The sequence below is a fragment of the Pagrus major genome, chromosome 6 (genome assembly GCF_040436345.1).
Source record: "Pagrus major chromosome 6, Pma_NU_1.0".
Taxonomy (NCBI): domain Eukaryota; kingdom Metazoa; phylum Chordata; class Actinopteri; order Spariformes; family Sparidae; genus Pagrus; species Pagrus major.
Window position 1 is genome coordinate 38,093,406 of NC_133220.1, and position 23,650 is coordinate 38,117,055.

The 23,650-nt window shown below is 39.3% G+C and overlaps 2 protein-coding genes across 2 annotated transcripts; both read left to right on the top strand.

Moving 5' to 3' along the window:
• The first annotated feature begins 6,640 nt into the window (after positions 1-6,640).
• Positions 6,641-9,625, top strand: LOC140997987 (uncharacterized). Its single transcript, XM_073468086.1, has 4 exons — positions 6,641-6,756; positions 7,051-7,135; positions 8,138-8,205; positions 8,287-9,625. Exons 1-4 carry the CDS (start codon positions 6,641-6,643, stop codon positions 9,623-9,625), a joined length of 1,608 nt encoding a protein of 535 aa, XP_073324187.1.
• Positions 9,626-12,558: 2,933 nt separating this feature from the next.
• Positions 12,559-19,528, top strand: pdrg1 (p53 and DNA-damage regulated 1). Its single transcript, XM_073468863.1, has 5 exons — positions 12,559-12,662; positions 14,615-14,690; positions 14,869-14,943; positions 15,080-15,160; positions 16,761-19,528. The coding sequence occupies exons 1-5, from the start codon at positions 12,579-12,581 to the stop codon at positions 16,841-16,843; spliced, it is 399 nt and encodes a 132-aa protein (XP_073324964.1). The 5' UTR covers positions 12,559-12,578; the 3' UTR covers positions 16,844-19,528.
• The last annotated feature ends 4,122 nt before the right edge of the window (positions 19,529-23,650 follow it).

Here is a 23,650-nt window from a genome sequence, read left to right on the forward strand (position 1 = left end):
GCTTTGATTCCTGACCCCCAAAGTCAGGAATGAAGAAACTAAAGACTGCCTGCACAACTTTCCAAAGTGTGCATGAAATGGACAGAGAGCGAGAGATGCAGGACCCCATGCCAGAAAAGGCTGGCTTCATCCTCCTTCCCCTGCAGCCTCGTCAGATATACAAACCTTCCAAGGGTTGAATAATATAGTTGATGGCTTACAGGTCAAAAAAGTGTGGGCTGGGATAAGATTCACTAAGTCCAAATTTAGATCTTTTGGATTACTTTTGGTACTCTCAGAACGATTTTCTTGAACGATGCAAGTTTTAAGGTTCCTACATTCACGTCCTATTATGTTGCTGAACACAGCTCCATTTACACCTGGTCCAACCCCTGAACCTCTTTGTTTTTGTGTAATGTCTTGTCACCATAGTTTAGTTTATGTGTTGTTGTTGTTGTCAAGTCTTGTAGTAAATAAATGTTTGACCATAAAGTCGTTGCTTGTGGTTTCTGTACATTTTACAGTTCAGTCACTGAACACATTCCAATTTAAGTAATGCTTTACATAAATTACAATTAATTATTTCCCTTGAATTAATATGTGTTAATAGACCCACTCCAATCTTATAAGGAATGGGTTTCACTGTTTTATTGTACCTACTATGAGGTCATCTCGCTGGTTGAGAGACTAACAATAGTCTGCATAATGACCTTTATTAATGCCATATTAATACTAATATTTTGAGCTATAATTATAATCTTACAACTGTCACCCAAAAACCTTATATTACCATATGGTAAAATGGCCAGTTTCAAAAAGGATTGGGACAATGAGGATAACCTTAAACACCAAGCCCAGGATATGTATATCAGGTTTGAATAGAGATAGTATAATAAAAAGTAAAACAATCTGACCAGTGCAAAGTCCTCTGTTATGAAACACGAAACGAATGAATTATCACAGTTGGGCAATTTGTTGAAGCAGCAAACAGGGAAACTAAGATTTTTAAAAATGTAAGCCTTACCAAATCAACAAAATACACTGATGTAGATGTATATGAGAAGATAAGTACATGTATTTGTACTTATATACGGAGATGATGGTGATGGTGTTGTCCACCTAATGTGGAATGAACTGAAGGTATTATTTTGGTTATTAAGGTAAATATAGAACTATAAAGACAACAATAATTTACAGAAATATATCTGTAGATTAATTACGAACAGTTTCGAAATAGAGCACATAGATGATATCGCCAGCAGTGTGATACCATGCATGGAGTGAGCTTGTATGTTGAAATATACTATGTATCACTTAGAGCATAGCGACAAAGTAAAATTATCAGCATCTTCCTAACTGTCTGAGACTGAAACGGGTTGTTTGGGCGGCAAGTGTCATATAACACTGCCATTCATCATTCTATTTTAACTTGGTGTGAGACATGTTGTTAGTCTAAATGTGTTGGAAACTGAAGCAAAGGTCAGAAGATTGCTCAGAAATTTAACCGTAAGGCCGCAAAGGCTTTAAACAGGACACCACTAAAAGAGACTAAAAAAAACAGCAAACAGTAGGAGAGATGGGCTGTTATGGGACTGTTTTTGATTTTCTTGTTACACCAGCGGTGTGGTTTTATTGCAGATGTCAAAATGCTGCTGGGTTGCCAGAGAATGTGAAGCACCTACCACATACACAGTCAACACTGGCCCACAGACAAGAAGCTTATCAGGCATAAATCTTTAAATCAAGTTCAGCTTCTCATTAGTTCCTATATGAAACTCTTATCAATTAACACTGACTTACAACTTTTATTCTTCCACATGAATCATCCTTGTCTGTTCTCAATGAAAACTGTATACAGTGACTAGTGTGCATTATTGATAATTATTGAACAAAACCACACCCATTGCACTGAGAAGGTGGCAGAAAATGGCAAAACATTTTTGATACAAGTGCCAATGTTGTGTTCTGATACAGATAGCAGCCTCTATTTTTTGTTTATTTATTCAAGCACCTTACGACAAAGCCCTTTTTGTTTTCATTTAACAAAATATGCCAAACTACACAAGCAGCCGCACCTGAATAAATATAGTCTAAAGTTTACAAAATTTTGATTATAAGCAGGATGGAACAATTTTGGAGTTGAGAGTGAGGTTGAGATTTGTAACTCTCCTTTAAGCTATATTTAGCTCTGTTTTGGGCTCCACCAACTGTGCAGAGAAATATCTGGCTTGGTTGCTGGTAAGACTCCACTGTGCTGACCATCTAGTTGCAGTCTTTGTCAGCTGTTTCTAGGCAGGTAGAGCACAATAGGTTTATTATAGCTTTATGATAATTGTCTACAGAATCGCCAAGCGACAGCTTTAACATTGTCCATTAAAAAAATATTGACTAGAAAAACGTTACGCTTTCAAAATATAATATGTAATATTTCTGCATTTAAATTAAAAAAAAAAAAAAAAGATTGGACATTTGTGATATATTTTGTTGAGTTGTGTACTTACATTATAGGAGCCAAATATGTTGTATGGGTGTCTTTGTAAAATGTAGTTCACACTGTGTGGGTGTGGTGTCGCTGTGCTGTCACTTAGGGGCACAGGTGTATATAGGAAGCAACGTCACTATTGTTGGCAGGTGTTTTGACCCGGAAGGGCATATGGTTTTTGACCGCTATGGCGCTAAGGAGATTTTGTTATGTACTTTGGAATTGGAATAAAACCATTCACAATTATTCAATCAAGGGACTCTCATCTGGACTCTTATTCAACACAACAAACGAACAATAGCGAGTGGCGCGTCAACCAAGTTACTCCGCGATAAATGCCTCAGTAGCTTAGTAATGGACTGAGCTCCTTCAACATACATCATCTCATTTTTTTCCACCAATGTTGAAACCCAGATAAATCCACAAGTTTACTCAAAGTAACAATGTGTTATATTTTTTTGCCTGTCTCCAAAACTTCCAGGAGAGTTGGATAGTAAGGAAGGAAGTCTGTGAATGAAACTAAACACACACTTACTTCACATTACTGCCACAAGTGTGTATTTGCCTCAAAGAGCCTGATTACTGTACTGTACAGTTACTTACAGCTAGTAAGCTAGCAAGCAACAGCACGCACCGAGGGTGTGTGTGTCTGTGAGTTTGAATTCAGTCCAACCTCTTACGAAACTCAGCCTTCATCAGCTCTCTCTCTGCTTCTCTCTCCTCTTTCCTCTATCCTCTCTGTAACTTTACATTCATGAAGTAAAGAACATTTCCCCTCTGGTTTCAGTTCGCTTAGTAAGCAGTTGTTTTCAGACAAGCTCTATACCAGTGGTACTCAAACCTCTTGAAGGGCCAAAACTGAGCATTTTACAAAAATAAAACATAAAACAGCATGAACAAAAAAGACAAATCATGAAAGGAAAACTTTAATATGAATTGTATGATAGTTTTCCTTTCATTATTATTATTATCATTTTTATTTATTTATTTATTTTTGCTTTTTCTAGAAACATCTGATGGGCAAAATCAAACCTTATGGTGGGTCAACTTTGGCCCACAGGTGCAGCCATTCTCTAGACACAGTTAGGAATTGAGTTATTCATCAAATGTACACAACAGCTGTTTTAAAAATGGAGGAGCATGAATCTGATCAAGCAGATGCCAGCTTCCAGTACTTAACAGCTTGATACACATTTAAATTCTCAGTAGCGGATATATCACTAAGTGTTAAAGGGAAATATGTATTTTGGGTTGTATGGCTGTCCAGACCCTTTGCCTAAACTGCAGAAACTTTTGACTGACATGTCTGGGAAAAGAAGAAATGTAACACTTGAGGCATATTCTGTGGTTTCTGCACTCATAAACAACCAATAACTTACTGTTAATCATTACCCCAGCTCTGCAGATTGGGATGACTTGAGAATGACAGCTAAATGAGATTGTTTTTCTAGAAAACCATTAAACGATTCAGTCTCACTGCAGGAAAGAGACATCGCCAGGCACACACACTGCGAACACGCCAAGGAAAACTCCTAACCTCCCCACACGGGTAGTTTAGAGTTTGTACTTTTGTAATCAACAGCAGATAAATTCAGGCTCTCACCCAAAGAGTGAAAGCTGTTGGATTTGATGTTATAGATCTTGTTAATCCAACTGCTGCAGCAATCATTGCTCTCTGGCACACATACTAGTGTCTGGTCTTCAAACTGTCATTAATATGTAAATTTAATACAGCTAAGACAAAATTAGAGGGACAGATAAACCTTTGCTATATCTCCACTCCACACTGTCACACTGCAATTTAAAATATTTTATGGATTACTTTCTTTAGTCTCAGTGACTTCTTTTTCTTTCTAGTAGTCTCATAGCAAATATCATCCTGGTATTATCAGTCGTCACTTCAGAACGTCTTAATTTTTGGTTTTACAGGTGCAAGACAAATGGTGTGTCACTTTCTTAACATAGCACTGCTGCGTGTCTGGTTTGGTATAATTATCCAACATTTAAGTTGATCAGCAGGTTCCCATCCTTTGACTCATAAATTCATCACTCAGAGCTGGTTCCAGGAAAGTGGTGGCACGCAACCCAAGTCTAAGGAGAGAGTGAACCAATACCCCCACCACCACCACACACACACAAACATTCACACCTACTATGTGACTGCTGTCGTCTCTTCCTTTCTCCTGTTGCCTAAGGCTTCTCATGTCTTCTCATGCTCCGAGGCCACAATACACCTATTTACAATTTAATCCCCCACAGGACAGCACACTGGTTGTTTATCACTTGCATTGTGACTAAGGATGTACAGGTCTTGTTCAAAGAAAGAACAAAACAGAAACCAGAGACACATACTGAATAAATAGTGTGAGTAAAATCTGACTTCTAGCAGTACAAAAAAATCAAATAACCCAAAATAATAAAGAAATTAAATACATTTATTCATAGACGAGATGAACAACATTGAAGGACAAAGACCAGACAAAAAAAGTTGCAATATAAAAACATTTTACATTATGCACTGTCAAACATACTGGACATCTACAAAGTTTAAGGATTTTGAATGAATTTTTTTTAACTTCCAAGACGCAATTCTGGTCAATTCTGTGCATCTGCTGTGTACTTGCACTGCACTGCCACCCTGTGTTCATTCACAAACTACATGGCCTGAGTTCCCACTCATGTCAAATAGTCCTCTTGTCCAATCCCACAGAGCAATGGTAATTTTTATTCCAATCTGACAGGCCATAAAAATGTCAGGAGGTTAGATAAACTTACTTAAAAGAGAAGAGGAATGCCAAAGGTTAAATTAATTACCAATAGAGCCTGTAGGTAAATAATTTAGTTCTAGCACTCTCTTCCCCATTTGGCATAAGTCTTTAGTGTTTATTGTTTTCTATGTGCTTTTGTGCAACCTTGTTAAAGTCTGACAAAGAGACTACAGACCAGATCTGTTCTCTGTCCTTTTATTCTAATCTTGGGTCCACATCTTGGGTCCACATCTTCATTGTTACAATAGTAAAGGCACAACAGCAGAATACACAAGGCAAAGGCAGGACTAGAATTAAAGTCTGCACTGCCAAATGTCACAATCCAACACACAGTCAGATCATAACCAGGTTACTACCAGGCAGCCAAATGTACAAAGTCAGAGAGTTAAACAGATCAGGTACAGATTCACAGAAAATCCCACATAAACCACCAGGACAAACTGGAAAACACTGACTGATAACATGCAGGTATATAAAATATCAAATTAGTTGGGGATTGATAGATTAATGAGAGGTGGAGAGAAGGTGGAAATGAGACAGAGCAAGTGGGTAGCTGGACACAGACAACCCAGAAGAAAACACAAGAACAGCAAGCAAGAGAAAAGCCAAAAAACAATCTATTGGGGCTGACTTTATCACCTTATTATTAGAAAATCACCACAGGAGTAGCTGAGGACATGTTGAACAAGAATATGGTGGAGATGGTAGAAAACAATTTGATTAGATTTTTTAAATGTTTTTAATTAAAAAAATACATATATGCCAGTATAGTAATGCATGCATATTGGGGCTGACTTTATCATCTAATTATCAAAAAATGCTGCAGTAACAACAGCTGAAAATCACCACAGGAGTAGCTGAGGACAGGTTGAATAAGAATATGTTGGAGTTTGTACAAAACAATTTGATTAGATGGAGGAAACAAAGGACAAAGGAAAATAAGAAAGTAAGTAAAATCTTTCCCGTTGTAAACAACTTTTGTGGCCATTCTAGTATATATTTCTGAGTTTTCGACGTGCTCTTGAATGCACCATGAAGCCCATCAACGCGTTTTACCATGTAGACGCACAATCTTTTTTTTAAGTGTAGATGGCGTGACCGCAGTACTTTTCAGCCAAGGTACAGTTCATCTCGAACAAGCCTAATATCTAAACACGATCTGATCTGTTCCCTTCCTGCCTCTCTAAAGGTTCGTGCTCCCACCCCTTTAAGATGAGCAGGCAGAGCATCACACTGTAGTGTAAGGATCTGCACTGCGGTCTGCTGGACGGCAGCTGAACCGTTCATCAAACACACGTTTTTCGAAAAGAGGGGCGCATTTTAAGCATTACAGCCCACACTCGTTATGATCATGCATGGAGCATGAAAAGCCCACGCACTCATTTGATTGGTGCCTTCTATTATAGCGGGGATGGGCACAATACTGAAAGGGCGAGTGCCACAACAATGTCTGGAGAGGGTTTCCATCAGGGAGAGGGACTGGAAGAAGAAGGTGTCGTGGAGCAACAGCAGGCCTAATGTGGCCAGGTAGCGTTGGCTATTATTTGATATTCAGTAAGAAATAGTGCAGACAGAGCTGCTCCAGTGTCTCTGAAATCATCTTTCCAGATGCACTTTCGCGACGCGGTGCATTGCGTGTTGTTCGTGTTTCAGCACTCTAAAGGCCTTGTAATTGTGCCTCATGGGTGATTACGAAACAGTGTCGCCATGTCTGCAGTGCATTCTTGTTTCTGTATTCCATTAGGGTTTTTTTCCTCTTGCATTGTTATTGGGTCATTGATTATGTTTAATAATTCTTTTTTTTCTTTCTAATCTTTCTAGCAATAAAATTGGTAGGCGGCAGTCACAAAGGAAGTCACCGCAGCCACAGTGCATGTTGCCAAGTCAAGAGAACAATAATGAGAAGGTAAGTGTGAAGTGAACTGACACTACAGTCCATTAATCATTAGACAATCACAGAAAATGAATTGCCAACCATTCTGATAATTGATTAATCATTTATCAAGCAGAAATACCAAACATTTGCTAATTAGTGTTTCCCTCTGTTTTATATCACTCTCCACAAAATGCTTTAAGCTTTATGAATTCAAGTACACTATTTTAATTACATGTACATTTTCCATGTAATTTCATTACAGTGTAAAGGGACATATTTAATATAACGTTTTTCTATCATGCTAAGTTAGAGCTGCTGTAAGTGATATATTATTTTAACCCACGTCTCTCCTCCCCCTGCTCATGCAGTAAAAGAAATTTTCTGATATACCTGCCCACTTTATCCAAGTAGGACAGACTCGTTTAGCAGCATGGCTAACACTAGTAGCCTGGCAACTGTCCAAATTAAAAAAAACAACCATAAGAATCCATAATTTGACCTATAAACCCTGATCTCAGTGCTATGAAACACTCGGCTGAAACAATAAATAGGCAGGTTTTGTTACTCACTGATCTAGTGGAAAGAATGTTGGTTTCAAACTGTCTCCTGGCAAACAGAATAGCACAGTGAAAGCGAGGTTATAGGGCATCTATCACGGATATACATGGATAGTGTAATTTTTCTGCAGCCATTACACTTTGCAATCAGTATTTACTCCAGAATGAATTACATTAAAGCAAAAAAGTTTTCTTCTGCCACTTTAAAATCACTGTTTTAGGCAAATTATTTTTTAAGTGTAAATTGAGTAAGTAAATTGAAGATGTCACCCTGAGCCCTGGGAAATTGTAATTTTTTTAACAATTGTCTCACATTCATATATAAAACGATACATTGAATTGTCAAAAAAGAAAAAAACAATGAAAAATTGCAGCATTAATGTACAGGTACTGTACTCGTGTGTAAAGAATAAACATGTATTACTGACAAGTAGAAAATGTGAGCAGGCTTATTAGTGACTGTTTGTGATCACAGAGGCTGCATCAAAGAAGACAGCACAAGCCTAACACTACCTCAACCAAAAGCAGCACTCCTCAACACAGGTGAGATTGCTGTTTGTGTATATTTCTATCCATTCTGTGTTACCTGGATGCTATGACAATATAATTTACTTTTCCCTCTAGTGCTCAGGGAGCCACAGAGTCAATGTCCCATCCACTGTCCCATGCATTGAGCAGGATGGAGTTAAAGGTGCAGCTGGCTGCTCACCACAGGGAACAAAAGCACAAAGGTTTCAGAAGGAGCAGACACTCACCAGCTTTTCCCTGCCACCGACTGACCGATTCAAATCCTGATCTGCTGGACAGACTGTCGCCAAACCCAGTGGTAGGAAATCTGAGTGACCATGGAGAATGCGACAGTGACACTGACTTATCTGTGTCAGAGAGACTTCCTATGTCGCCTTCTTGTCTGGCTTTACCACAGCTTGAGCTGAGGCCAGAGGTCATCGAGGCTGAAGACTGTTCTGCTTGCAACCAGAGGCCCAGAGGATGCTGCCATGGTGGCTTTGACTTCCCAGACTCTCTCCCTCCACCTTTTAACTCCTGGAGCCTCAGTCAGCTGGCTGTTTTTTACAACATGGAGGGCCGGGGGGCCCCTCGGCCCAGGCCTGTGGGACCTTTGGAAAGGTACCTGGAAAGGCTGCTTCAGTTGGAGTGGCGCCAGATTCAGACCTCCCAGGAGGAGAACGGAAAGTCAGTTGTGTCAGATGTTGTATCCAGCTGCCACAGGTCACCTGCTGCTGCTGCCTCGTCACGCCTCAGCTCTCCAAAGTGCATCCTCCAGTGTCAGCGTGCCTTTCCCCTCACCTTCTTCTCCTCTCTGGCCAGTCACTCTGCCCTGCTCTCCGGTTGTGCCTGCACCCTATGCCGCATCCACTACTCTACCATTAGCCCATTGTGCAGCCGCTCCACCCACAGCCGCACCCGTCAGTCCAGACTGAGTCCCACATTGGAGCGCAAGGGGCCCACATCACTCTCGACAAGGAGCTACAGTGAGAGCCGGGTGCACTCCTCAGACAGGAGCTACACATCGCAGACTCAGGGGTTCACCAGCCCTGTGAGGAGCAACAGCCACCTGAGGAGGATGCAAGCTTCGGGAAACATTCGCAACCCTGTTCAAGGTGCTAACACAAAGTCTCATTCCACTGCCAGGGACTCTAGTGTCGGGGCTGGAAGGGAGAGTTTGGAAGCATGGAGGGATATGTTGGACTACAGGACAGGGGGGTTTAGGATGAGGAGTGGCTCAGAGCAGAGAAGAGGTGGAGTAGAAAGACATGAAGTTGCATCAGAGAAAAGACGGAGTGGCTCTGAGTGTAGAAGAGGAGGAGCTGAGTGGAGGAGAACAGCTGAGCTCAAGGAATGGGAAATCAAACCAGATGCTGTCACTGCAATAATGGACAATTTACCTGGATCCAAAAATTCTCCTACAAACAGAGTCAAACAGGTTGAATTAGTAACATAACAGCAACTTGAGTACTGTGTTATCTGTATGACACAGATACAGTTATCACATTTAACTAGGGCTGGGCAAGTTAACTCGTTATTATCGCGTTAACTCATTAATTAATTAACGCCGACAATTATTTTATCGCGCATTAGCGCAGGTTTTATTATTTCTTTTATTATTGTAAAAGTCTGTTGCTCATAGGCTTTTATTTTGTAAAGTATGTTGCTGACTGCTGCGGAACCGGAAAAGAAAAGAATTGGCGGATAAACATACACACATGGAGAAGGGTACGGAACTATTACATGGCCATTTTCATTTTAAAGTTCTTCCAGACGGCAGAGTCGACAGAACCAAAGTAATTTGTAGCCACTGCCAAGTTGAATTTTCGTATCACCGGAGTACTTCCAGTCTAAAATATCACCTAAATGCAAAACACACAGTTGATACCAGCAAATCATTCAACGAAACGGACAGTGGAGTGAGGCTTCGGCAGACCACGTTAGATGCAGCGTGTGGGAGAAGTATATATAAACAAAGGCAAGAGAAGCTAACAAATGCCATAGCGAAGTGGATAGCTACAGACTGCAGGCCGATTAGTGTTGTGGAAGACGTCGGTCTGAGAAACATTCTGAGAATCGCAACTAATGACGGCAGGTATGAGATGCCCTCAAGGCGCACCATCACACGAAGAATACACGAGTTGTATGAAAAGGAGAGGACTGCAAAAGCGACAACTTTACAACGTGCACCCACTGTTGCTCTCACTGGGGACTACTGGACATCACTCTGTAACCATAATTACCTCAGAGTTACAGTGCATTATATTGATGAAAAGTGGGCGCTGCATTCCCATGCTCTTACTGTGATGAAAACAGACGAGAGACATTATGCTGAAACGTGCGCGGGACACTTTACTGAAGTTGCACAGCAGTGGAATGTGTCAAATAAAGTCACCACAGTTAGCACAGATAGTGCACGACATATGATCGCTGCTGCAAGACAACTGCCTTTTGATCACGTCCCCTGTTTTGCGCACAGTCTCCAGCGTTCTGTCACAGTATCTCTGCATAACAGTGCGTTTGACAATGTCCTGGCCAAGTGCAGAAAAGTCATGGGGCACTAACTGCTAACTGTATAAAAAATGCTGATGTTAAACATGTGTTTGCACAACAAATGTTATGGCACTTTCATTCACATGGCAGTACATTTAAAATAAAAGTGAGATATACACTACTTTTGAATTCATTATTGGATTTTGTGTATATAAATGCGATTAATCGTGATTAATCAGGGAAATCATGTGATTAATCGCGATTAAAACTTTTAATCGTTGCCCAGCCCTACATTTAAATTTTTAATATTAATGTATATTTTCAGTCACTTTTCCTCATTTGAATAGGTTGACAGAAAGTGTAGCAAGATTGTATTTTTTCCACTACTGGATGCGATATTTTGCCATTTTTCTTTCTTTCTCAGCTAATTGTAGTTATGTTCAATCGAATACTCTAATTGCACTGTTAAGTTAATGTAACAGTGAATGTTCACATGCACTGTTAATAACCCAGCATGTGGGTATTTATATGAAAGTCTTTTTTTTTATAGTCAACCCAGTGAGCCTTTGCAAGCACAAGACATTATGTATATATTTGTATGCAGGATTTTTTCAACACACCACCAGTTTTATTTAGTGGTTCTGTTTTGGTTTGTCAAAAAATTACTTTATAATTAAAGTTATTAAAATTTGCCGAACAACTGACAGCTGTAATTCTTTAAAGAATAGAAAAAGATGCAGAAATGTTGTGGTGTGGTCCCAGTCCTCTGTGGCTTCTTCATTATTTCATTATTTATTGAGGTTTGTGGACATGCAACAGTTACACAATTCATATGGCATTACAATATTGTCAGTTTTTTTGTTTAGGTTTTGTTTTGTTTATATAGAAGCGTGAACTAATATCAAACACCACAGCAGAAACACACCATCCCCACAATGAAACCTGACGGTGGCAGCATCACGCCAGGGAATTTATTTCTTTGCATCAGGAGCTGTAGGGAAGGTTAGCGATGAAGAGGAGGAAATTATGGAGATGCCCCACTGCATTCTTTAAGACAACTGAACTGTTGAGATTTTACAGAGATGACAACTACAAACATGAAGCCAAAGTCACACTGGCATGCCTCCAAAGCAACATTCCATTACAAATGTAGTGGCAGGGCTTCCATATTGCTGTTCACTCATGGCCCCCATGTAACTGAACAGAGCTTGAGCAGTTTTGGGAAAGAGGGGAGGTTTTTTCAGTTATATAGTACATACATGATAACCAATGACAGGTGACCAGTGTCACAAAAATGCCATTTTGGCCAAAAGAAATGAGAGAGAGTGAATGTGTGATACTAGGTCTATATGTTTGTTGTAAGGGAAATCTGAGTGATTTGTGAATTCAAAACTCCCCTTTAGGAAACATAATACACATACAACTACAATGAAAGTTTCTGTCTCCTTATGCAGCCTTGAAAATATCAGAGCTTTGTGTAGCTACACCTTTCTAAATTACAGACTGACTTATTTAGATCTCTTTTTTATAAAAAAGAAGAAGGAATATACTAGATGTTCACATCACAAAATGTTAGAGGAACTAATTTGCCAAAATCCAGAGCAAACAATTATGTCTGCTGAATTTCCAGCTTTCAATGATAAAAAAAAACCAAACCCAAAACGTATTGCTATCAAAGAAGAACAGTAAATAGAGTAGTATATACTTCCATTGACTCGCTGGTGTATCTTTTTATGCTTACATAGTAAATGTCAATACCATTACTTGATCCATTTTGAGCCAAAACATGAGGAGATGGAAGTAACTTCTCTGCAGTAACTGTTTGCAGGCAATTTTTATTATGATTCTCCAGGGCGGCCTTTGGGTTTCCAGTCGTTGTTTCAGACCGGACGTATTTTCATTGAGACACAGCCGTCATGGACGGTGAATCCAAGCGAGTTTTGGAATATTTGACAGAAGTGGAGGTGGCAGCTGAAGATGTTCTCACCACAAAACAACAAGTAACTAAAAACTATCTTAGTAACAATAAGTTGTTAGTTGATACATCAAGGTGGACTGACGTATCAGCTAACGGTACCGTGTCGACAATGTTAGAAGCTAAGCTAACTAGCTAAACTGTGGACTCGTGGTTCAGCAAGTTTATTTATTTTGACCGCATTTTCAATTTATGGTATTTTTCGTCAAATGAAAATAGCTATTCTGGGAAAATTGTTTGGTAGTTCTATGTTGATGTTGATCATTACATTTACGAAGTACACTGTCCCACCAGTACTGCACAACGCAATACACAGCAGTAACGTTACAGCCTAACAGTGTATATTCTAAGGACACGGTCATGCTAACTTTTTCCAAATGCTAGTGTTTTAGAAGTTGTAACACGTCAGTTGTGTTACAACTTCTAAAACACTCTTGCACTCTGTCAACAGGTGCTCTGATTACTTCACAGTTGCAGTCTGCTGCACGGTGCAGTGGTAATTTGTCTGTAAATATTAGCTATCAGCGCGATTTGAAAACCATACACCTGCTAGAGCTTCTGCCATTTCGCTGCTTTTAACAGTCATGTAGTGGCGTGGCTTTGGTAAGAGTGCCAGCAGACCTGGGACCCAGATAATGCATAGGGCGCGCTGGCCCAAAAGAGGTTGAGAGCCACTGCTTTAAGCAATTGTAGCTTGTGTAACAGAAGCTAACCCCATGCACGTTGCAGAATAACGTCACAAACTACAGCCTAAAAGTTGTAGTGATATTAAACATCAACAGACAACTAGAAAAGTGCCACCTGGAAAAGTCCATGGCCTTGGCAATAATACAGTTCCCATGTTGTTGTTTAATATATATAATCCTATCAAACATGAAATACGTACTAAACAAACCATTTTCCTTGAGTAGGTTTCTTCATTTGGTGATAACCTGTAAATGTAGCTAAAATAAACTGGCTGTGTTCCAATCCAGTGGATGTGGAAGGAAACATTTCAGATGCTACTATTTTGTTAACAGTGAGAATGTTTTACTAAATAATAAGCAATTGAAAGCTACTGTAGATTTTGAGTACTAACGTTCGACAGAGTGTAACGGATGAAGCTATGCGCGAAACACGTAGTTCATTCCCTCTTGTTTTAATGCAACTGTTAATAAAATAGTATCAATCAAAGTGTGTGCTTAATCCGTGTATCATTCGTTCATTCGTTTTTCAAAATAAAACCAAAAATAAGAAAACGAAAAAACAATTCCTTTTCTCAGTATTCGTTTCCTAAACTAAAATGAAAAAACGGATAACGACTCGTTTTTTTCAGTTTTCGATTTTATGCTCAAATGAATAATGGAAAAAACGGATAACGAGCGTTTCCCGTTTCATGTTGCAAGCATTTGGTACCTACACCGGAAATTACCGTCACCCGGAAGTGGCCTGGAGCAAAGCTAACGTTAGCAGAGCCAGTCAATTCTCTGACGTTACCAGAGCGTGGTAGAAATCTCGGCATGCGTTTTACCATCCTCAAAAAGCTGTCCAATTATATCTGCATGATCCTCAAGTCCTGCCATTATTTTTGTTTTGCGCGCCCTCGCAGTACAGAGACAGAGACGGTCACTTCCGCTTCCGGCTCATTGAACTTTTTTCAGATCAAAATGGGATAAAACATGAAACGGGAAACGCTCGTTATCCGTTTTTTCCATTATTCATTTGAGCATAAAATCGAAAACTGAAAAAAACGAGTCGTTATCCGTTTTTTCATTTTAGTTTAGGAAACGAATACTGAGAAAAGGAATTGTTTTTTCGTTTTCTTATTTTTGGTTTTATTTTGAAAAACGAATGAACGAATGATACACGGATTGGCTGGAATATTGGTTTTTTGATCTATTGTGATTTGCTCTGTGCTGGCTTCACCCAGAAGAGGAGCACTGCTGTGCACGGGGTATCTTCTACTTTTTAAACTAACGTTCTGTGTTGATGTTTCAGATAGTGGACCTTGACACAAAGAGAAACAGGAACAGAGAGGCATTGAACTCACTGAAAAATGAAATGTCAGATTCAGGTGACTGACCTTTCATTACAGGATGTTGTCACTCACAGCTGTTACTACACATGGCTTAGGTCATGAAAATAATTGTTTCATCGATTTAACGGTGGAAACAACAGTTTAATATCTTATAAGTCATGTCTATACTTGTAGTTCTGGTTGCTGTATTTTAAAATGTTACTGTGATTTGCAGAGAAAGTGAAGGTTTGCTTTGGAAACGTCTTTATCAAATTTCCCAAATTGAAGACGATGGAGATGATTCAGAAAGGTAAATATATCAGTTAATAAAATCCAAATGTAATTTTGATTTCTACTATAACTGTGAATATAAATAAATAGGTTTTACATATGTTGTTGCTTCATATAAGATCATCCTGAACTCTTTTGAACTTTCTCATCCGTAGACCAAGAGCAGCTGGACATGGAGATAAATGACCTGCGCAAAGGACTGAAAGCAAAAGTCAATCATCTCAATGAGATGCAAGGTATGAAAAATATTTTGGTTGGTCAAGTGGCCATGTGCAGGAGAAGTTTGATATTTTGGGGAATACACTCAATCGCTTACTTCCTGAGAGTTAAATGAAAAGATTAACACTCATGTCTGTGTCAGGAGCTGTCAAGGAGTCAATTTGAGGCACATTTAAAGCTCACTAATTACCAATTGTACATAGTTTACCACTACAAAAACAGACATTTAAGAAAAAAACTTGATGGTGTCATGGAGAGTTACACGTAGAATTTCTTTTTTGGCGAACAACAGCCAGGCAGAGTGGCTTCCCCGAGTCTTCTTGTTGTGGCAATTTATAGGCTGCTGTAACAGCTGCTGCAATTCGCCGAGCTTTATATTTGATCACACCTGTACAGCCCAATGTAGCCCAAAAACCTTTTGGTGTTGATTGAACTCCATTTTTAATGCTATAGATAATGGTGGTGTTGTATTGGACCAGGTATCAGTCTCACAGCCCATGGTGATGCAAAATGCACTTGACTGGACACTGACACCTGTCTTCCAGCAGCTTCTCATTCATTGCATACTTGCCTTTTGGTGGTCTTCGGTTGACTCTTGAACATCCTGACCAATTTTGTCTCAGCAGCAGGTGATACTTTGTGTTTTCTTCCTGATGGAAGGTCCAAATCCAAATTATTTTAAGGTAAAAATAAGATAACTCCTACTAACAGTATCAAACTCTTTTTCCGCGTCCAAAGACAGAGCAGCTACTGGGGAACTTTGCCAGTTTTCAACCTTAATCTCTATCTATTGGAATTTAGTCAATGCTGAGGGACACACCAGTAAGCCCCCTCAATGTTCCTTGTCTCTGGGGGGCACTGTAAAATCTGGCATCCATCTGAGAACCAGTGACGTCACTGGTACTCGAAAAGACTACATGCCATTTCAGTTTGGTTTTCTAGTCTCCACCTCTGGGTATCCAGCAGGTGTGATTTATCAAAATAATAAATGCATGGGGAGTGTGTCAGCTGGCACTCAAACGCAAAACTTCTTTCCTGTCTCGCTTGTTTGCAAATTAGCCATGTGTTCAATAGCGAAAGTGTCATCTTAACATGAGCACAGAGGAGGTCATAGAGGGGGAGACTTTTACGGTGTATTGGCTGACTCTGATACTCAGGCAGGATACTTAATTGAGTCAGACAACAAACAACATGCATTCAACTGAGTCCACTAATTTATGTTAGCACAGAAAATAAACCATTTTCTAATAGACCTTCAGTTTATACGGATGTGTCATTAAACTGAATGTCTCCCAGGGCTACAGATGTTGGAAGTAGGAGTGGAAACAGTGTCTGCTCTGCGCTCACTAAGATTGACTTGAAAAAATAAACACTCCCAATTCCTCTGGTAAACCAGTTGAAATGGGGGAAATCCTTCATGTTATCTTTGGAGGAAAGGCAGATGTCACAACAAAATGCAATGCAAGCGGAAACATTTCAATTGCTACTATATTGTTAAAAAAAACCTCCTTAGGACTTCATGATAGATGAAGTCAAAACATGTCTGTCATTACACTGAATATCCTTCCAGCAGTCTTCTGAAAGGTAATTTTGGTGTGTCTTTTTGTTTGTTCGCAGGAAAACCTGAGCTGAGAGGCTACAATCTTTCTCCTCTCTCCTCTGATGAAATCAAAGCTATTAACGGCCTTTTGAAAAAGTGACATCATATCTGCCATCTGCTGAATTTTTCTAAGGCTATAAGGACAAAAACCACATGTTGACAAGATCGCAAGGAGCCCCATCTGCAACTCAAACATGCTAACCTCTAGATGATCTGATGACAAGAAATTAGCCTCCTGGATGATCAACTATGTGAATGTAAATCACATCCTCATAACCTGCCTTTCATAAATGTTTTAAACATTTTTTAAACATTCCCAGGTGAAAAAGAAATATACATAAGTTGTATTTTTTTCATTGTAAGTGCATATTAAATGTGTTATTTTGGAACAACTTAAAGTATATTTAGTGCTCTTAAAGAAGTAGTATAGTATATTTTATTGTACTTAGTTGTGTTGAAATGGGACTACTTTAGTGTAATTCAAGTGCATTACTTTAAAATTCAATTCAAAATACCATTTCTGACATATTTGAAGCACTCTATGAGTATATCTTAAATTTTGTATAAACTTATTCCCAGGACACCTAGTAGGATATGAGGTCATTAGCAATTTATTATTAGTATACTCCAAGAACCACTTTAAATAGTACACTATAATAATATGTATACATTTACACAGTATATATTAAGTATACTTAATTCAAGTGTAATTCTAATTCTACTTCCCAATGGTAAATGCACTAGAAAGACCTTTCAGTACAATTACATTTTCAATTGTACATTACAGATATACTAAGACTTGTACTATCTGTAAATAAATAAAGTTTAGCAACATGATGCTTTTAACACACTTTAAACTAACTGTACTATAGTGCACTTTATAGAAATACATTACATGAACATCTACTTCCCTAATGAAGAAACAACATGTTTTAAACTTTACATGGTTCTAGTGTAATTTGTATCAAAATGAAATCCTATATTGTAATTGGAGCCCAACCGATGAATCAGCCAGGCGAGAAAGGCCATCCCAGTTCTCTTATCTGTGCTCCGAGGATTGAAGAGCGAGGGGTGATCTCTGAGGAGCAATGAGTGAGGACACACAAGTCAAGTCTTTTACCGGCCCCTTAGTTATTGATTGGATGCTGCAGATTGATTGGAAACATCACAACATGACTGGAGTTTCATATGGAGTGAAGACGGATAACAGATTAACTCAAGTGTGTCGACATCAAGTTTTATATTGTGTTTGTTTTTCTGATTCAATAGCGAGTTACAATGTGTCAGCCTGACTGTACCACAACAACTTTCTTCATTTATTAGTAACAGTTTTCTTTTCATGGTCTGTTTTAAACACGTGAGGCTGATCATTCCTAAGAGTCGGGTGTTAAATCATTTCAATTTTCCCTGAACTTTAGCTTAAAAATAGCTTCCAGTGTCCAAAAGACACCATAATCACATTCTGGGTTATTAAATTATGATTTCACAATCAGAATATCACTGAATACAGAGTCAAATAATTAATAAATATACACTCCTGAACAAAATCTTAAGACCGGCGGGAAATTACAAGTAGGCCTATTCTAATTTCAGGATGGTGGATTGTAACCAGGTTGTAAGTAGAGCTTCAAATGCAAAAAGAAGAAACAGGAGCAAGAGACAAAAAACGTAAAGTAGGCAATTTATTGAAAACTGCATTTAAACTCAAACAGGCTGTTCATCAGCTGATCAAAAGTTTTAGACCATAAGCCCAAAAAAACTCAAAGTGTCAAAACAGGACTCAGTAGTGAGTAGCCCCACCATTCTTGTTGATCACTTCAAAAATTCGTTTAGGCATGCTTGATGCGAGTGTTTCCAGGAAGCTGTTGGGAACGTTGCTCCATGTGGTGAAGATGGCTTCATGAAGGGCATCTATGGTCTGGAACTGAGGTCCGTTTTTGTAAACTTCCCTTGCCATCCATCCCCAAACGTTCTCAATGGGATTTAGATCAGGGGAACACACAGGATGGTCCAAAAGAGCAACGTTATTCTCTGGGAAGAAGTCCTTCGTCAGGCGGGCATTGTGAACTGCAGCGTTGTCCTGTTGAAAGACCCAGCTATCACTGCACCGACGAGGGCCCTCAGTCAAGAGGGTTGCCTGCTGCAACATCTCCACATAGCCAGCCGCCGTTTGACGCCCCTGAAGCTCCATTGTTCCATTGAAGGAAAAAGCACCCCAGATCATGATGGAGCCTCCTCCACTGTGCCGCATAGAAAACATCTCCAGTGGGAGCTCCTTGTCATGCCAGTAACGTTGGAAGCCATCAGGACCTTCCAGGTTAAATTTTTTCTCGTCAGAGAATAAAACCACCTTTCAATGTCCCACGTTTGGTGCTTCCTTGTAAAGTCCAAACGGGCAAGTTTGTGGTGTGGGAGGAGATGTGGTCTTTGAAGACGTTTTTTGTTCAAGCCTTTCTCTTGCAGATGCCATCTTATGGTTATTGTGCTGTAGTCAGCATCAGTAAGGGCCTTAATTTGGGTCGAGGATCGGCCTGTGTCTTCACAGACAGCTTGTCCGGCTTAGCGCAGGTGAAATTTTTTTGGGTCTACCACTTGACTTTTTTGTCCCATAACCCTCAGTATCTTTTAAGAAATTTTAAATGACTGTCTTACTGTGTCCAACCTCTGCAGCCATGGCGCGTTGTGAGAGGCCTTGCTTGTGCAGCTAAACAACCCTGCCACAATTTTGACTTTGTTTGAGTTGTTTGAGTTTAAATGTAGTTTTCAATAAATTGCCTACTCTCTACTTTTTGTCTCTTGCTCCTGTTTCTTCTTTTTGCATTTTGATCCACCACCGCAAAATGCAAATACTTGTAATTTTCCCCCGCTCTGAAGATTTTGTTCAGGAGTATACACGCTTATTCTGTGATTTAAAGTGGTTCCTGTGCCTCTGAGCAGACATAGGACACAGTAAAAATACAGACTGCAGCTTGTTCTTCATGCTCAGGTGTTTATTAAACAAATAAGAGACAGACAATCAAAGGCACAGTTTGTACTTAAAGGAATCCAGATGAAGTTTAATGTGTATAACAGAAGTTTCGTTTGCACGAAAATGAATAATCAGGATATCGGCATGTGCATCACATCCCAACATGTCCAATGAGTTATAAAACTGAGAGAAGGAAATAGGAAGTGAACTCGCACAAACCACAAAACCAGACAGCAAAGCAGATGCACATCCAGCTGTTAGAGTTTTGAAAAAATAAACTGATCATCCAGCAAAATGGCAAACAGCGTCCGTTTCAAAGATTCAAATTTAAATAGGTATAAAGGACATGATCTGTAGGGCACAGACAGCAGCTGAAATAACGGCAAAATAATCATATCTTTATTTTAAGCCATCCGTAAATCAAGTTAATCACAATCTAATTTCCAAGTGTGACCTAAACTATATTCACTATAATTTTGGTCATGTAAATGTCTGAACTGAATATACTTTAAACTGCAGACACACGTTTGCTTTGATCTCCGTAGTAAATTGCAGATCACAGGTTTATCCATGGACACAGTGATCAGATGCAGCCGTCAGGGGCGGTTTCTCATATGGGCAGTATGGACAGCCGCCCAGGGCGGCATGAGCGCCCGCAAAAAAGACAAATACTGAGCGGACATTCGCCCACAGTCACACCTGTGGTGCCAAAAAGTGATCGTCCGCCAGAAACTGATTTCCGTCCGCGGGAGCGCGCGCAACCTGTTAAAGCTGTATCGCCCTGTTTATATACATCTACAGTTGCTTTTATCTGGATCAAACAGTCATAACTACTATTATGAATAAAACTGCCGTGCTGCCTGCCGTCTCTTGAGTAACCGGAGCTACCCGCACTAAAATGGACCATCACCTTCCCCTTCACCAGCCCACGTTACAGTGGGCTGTTATAACTGACGTTCTCAACTACAATTCCGAGTTGTTTGAACTACAGAAATATGTTTAGAATTATCTTAATGAATAATGCAACAAGGACGAAGCATGCAAACTGCGTCCCTCAAACAGCAAGTTCACGAGCTCTCGCATGTCTGTGGACTTTTAAAATAGTAGAAAATACCAGGCGTTTGTGCTACTTTTGGATGTACTAATGTAAGAAAAAAACTAACATATACATAAAGGAAAGTTTCATAGATGGAAGTTGGATGATGGAAGAAGCAAACAAAGTCAGGTGACTGTCCTGATATTTGGTTCAGCTAACTTGTCTAAAGTAGTAGTTGTGGCTGTGAAGTTATTTAGTGGTTGTTGTGAGGGCATCACAGGGGGTAATAAAAAAAAGGGTGTTAAAATAAGTACTATGAAATGAAACTGTAGAACAATATTGTTTTAAAGAAAAAAGTCAGAACATGAAATATGATGAAAGAAAAAAGTTGGATATTGAATATGGCTTAGCATTGCATGTGGTTGTGATAGTATTCATAACTGAGTCTTTCCTTTTCATATTTTATTCCATAGGTATACATGATGACAACTGTAGCCTTTTTTCTCCTCCCTGTTTCTTGCTTCTTTTTTTAATGTTGAATGAAGTGGACTTGTAAACTTTGTACTTTTTTCTGTGGAAATCGTAAGAGAATAATTGAACATTACCAGAGTAGCCACAGACATTACGGAAGAAATTGTCCTCTACCTTGTATATACAAAGACTGTGCACAGTATTTCAGATCTAAAAAATCCCTACAGGTCCATTTGAGAGATCATGGACTCATAGAACAGAGTTGTGGACTTGTTGGCTTTAAAGTAAAATGCTTGTTGTGTGACTTTAAAGAGGCTGTTAGTCTAAAACAATATATTGCTCATCTTGTGAAGCATCTGAGGAATAGGGAAACTGTTGCCTGTCCTTTTAATCAGTCTTTTCAAATCAAACGTTTACTCTAGTTTGACATCACATAAATCTCGTTGTCACCAACAATGTACTTTAAAAGACTTGAAGACTGAGATTATTGTCCAAGAAACTGAGGAATTGGCAGAATGTGAAACAGTTGAATCACAAACAGACATCGATAACAATGATTTTTATGTGCCGCTTGATAATTCTGATGTTGAACCAGAGTACCATGACGCCCCTCAAAAAAATCAGGAAAGGCTTGCATCATTACTTCTGCGAATGCAAGCAGTCTTGCATGTTTCCAAATTAGCCACTCAAGAAATAGTCGGTGATTTTTATGACATTGGTGTGTTGATCGGTGAACTAAATGAGTATACAGTAAAAAAGGTGTTAAGGCAGCACAGTTGTAACATTGATGAAAACACTATAACTTTGGTAACAGATGCCTTACACAGCCTTAGTCCACTCAGCTCCATTTCTCAGAGGAGGTGTCTGGGATCAGAACAAAAAAGGTTGTCCTATTTCAAAGAAAAATTTGGTGTCATAGACCCAGTTGAATATGTTTTAGATTTGCCATTAAAGAAAACCTTTGTTTATGTTCCAGTTCTAAAAACGCTGCAGAGATTGTTAAGGTTTCACCTCTCATCCAAGAGGCTTTGTCAGTTCTGAAATGTCTTCAAGAAAATAAGCAAGTCCAGTTGCCTACCACCAGTGCCGGCCCTGACCAATTTTGTGCCCTAGGCAAGATTTTAGCTGGCGCCCCCTTGCATCGCAGTCAATTTCACAATCGTTTTTCATACACTCACACAGAAACTGCATGTATGTATTCAAGATTTTATTTCTTTTTAGTCAAAAATATCACACCAAATAAAAACTGAAGAAAGAAACAAGTGATAAATTAAAAATACAATATAAATAAGGTAATGCACAAACATATTAAAGAATATTGTCACTCTGTTGTGCTGAGGTAGAGGACAGGAGCACCTGATGCTGTGTCACTGGTGGTGAAATATTTTAAAAGTGCATCTGAAGAGAGAAGTATATGTGACCACTGGATGTTACATTTTAATAAAAAAACAGATGCTTGGTGTGTGCTATACATAAGACTAATATAGACTAATAATGAAGATACGATGAGATTCATTCAACTTTATCGTCATTGCAATGCAATTCAGTCTAACCAGAGTGCAAAAAGCAGTAAAGTGCAGTGAAATTAATATATATATGTAGCCTATGAATGATATGGGAAAGCTAAGGTATGGAGTATTAACAGTAATACACTTTAGCTGCACTTTAGCAAACATAAACTGTGACACAATAAACCAAAGGCTTACAACTGCCCTATTACTTATAAAGGGGATGGAAAACTAAGAGCATTTTAACTGACAAACAAGCAGGAAAACACAGCCAACAGGTTAAAATAACACCTGAACAGGCCTGACGTTAACTTTCCAAATGTCCCTGATGAATTTAAGGTGGAGTAACATTAACTTACGTCTACTCAGCTATTTACTGATTATTAAACAATGCTGCTATCATCCAAAGTAAGCTAGCAAGTTAACACTCTGCTCCAACAACGGTAACTACGATGCAATAAACCATTCATGTCATTCACTTCATCACATTGACGTTACTGTACCTCTTTCTTTCCACGTTTTTCTTTCTCTTCTTTCCTTCTTTTCCTTCCCTGGGCGTCGGATGGTTTCAGATTTTGGACATTGTGGTTCTGCTACAGTATCAATAAATGTCTGTCTTGGTCTTGGGGTCACGGTCCGGTCAGATTCAGGCAGCTCGCCTCTCGACCCCGCCCCCCCTCACAGAGGCCCTTAGCATTCGCCTATACAGCCTATGCCCAGGGCCGGCCCTGAATAAAGGCAGAGTTGTACTCCTATGCAAGATTGTCTAAATCCTTCAAACTCCTGACCATCAACACTTTTGCTTGTCCTGGAGTGCCGTTTAGCTTTATGTAAATTTTGCAGTTGGAGGTCCATGTTGCTTGAATTTTTTTCTCTCTGCGTAGGTATCAAGCTCTCTGTCGATACCACATCCAGTCCCCAGCA

What these genes read in the sequence shown, in the direction of transcription:
- LOC140997987 (XM_073468086.1), top strand. Translation starts at nt 6,641, where the DNA reads ATGGGCACAATACTGAAAGGGCGAGTGCCACAACAATGTCTGGAGAGG. An exon ending in AAGAGAACAATAATGAGAAG is followed by an intron (nt 7,136 to 8,137) that starts GTAAGTGTGAAG and finishes TTGTGATCACAG; the next exon opens with AGGCTGCATCAAAGAAGACA. An exon ending in AGCAGCACTCCTCAACACAG is followed by an intron (nt 8,206 to 8,286) that starts GTGAGATTGCTG and finishes TTTTCCCTCTAG; the next exon opens with TGCTCAGGGAGCCACAGAGT.
- pdrg1 (XM_073468863.1), top strand. Translation starts at nt 12,579, where the DNA reads ATGGACGGTGAATCCAAGCGAGTTTTGGAATATTTGACAGAAGTGGAG. An exon ending in AAATGAAATGTCAGATTCAG is followed by an intron (nt 14,691 to 14,868) that starts GTGACTGACCTT and finishes TGTGATTTGCAG; the next exon opens with AGAAAGTGAAGGTTTGCTTT. An exon ending in GATGGAGATGATTCAGAAAG is followed by an intron (nt 14,944 to 15,079) that starts GTAAATATATCA and finishes TCTCATCCGTAG; the next exon opens with ACCAAGAGCAGCTGGACATG.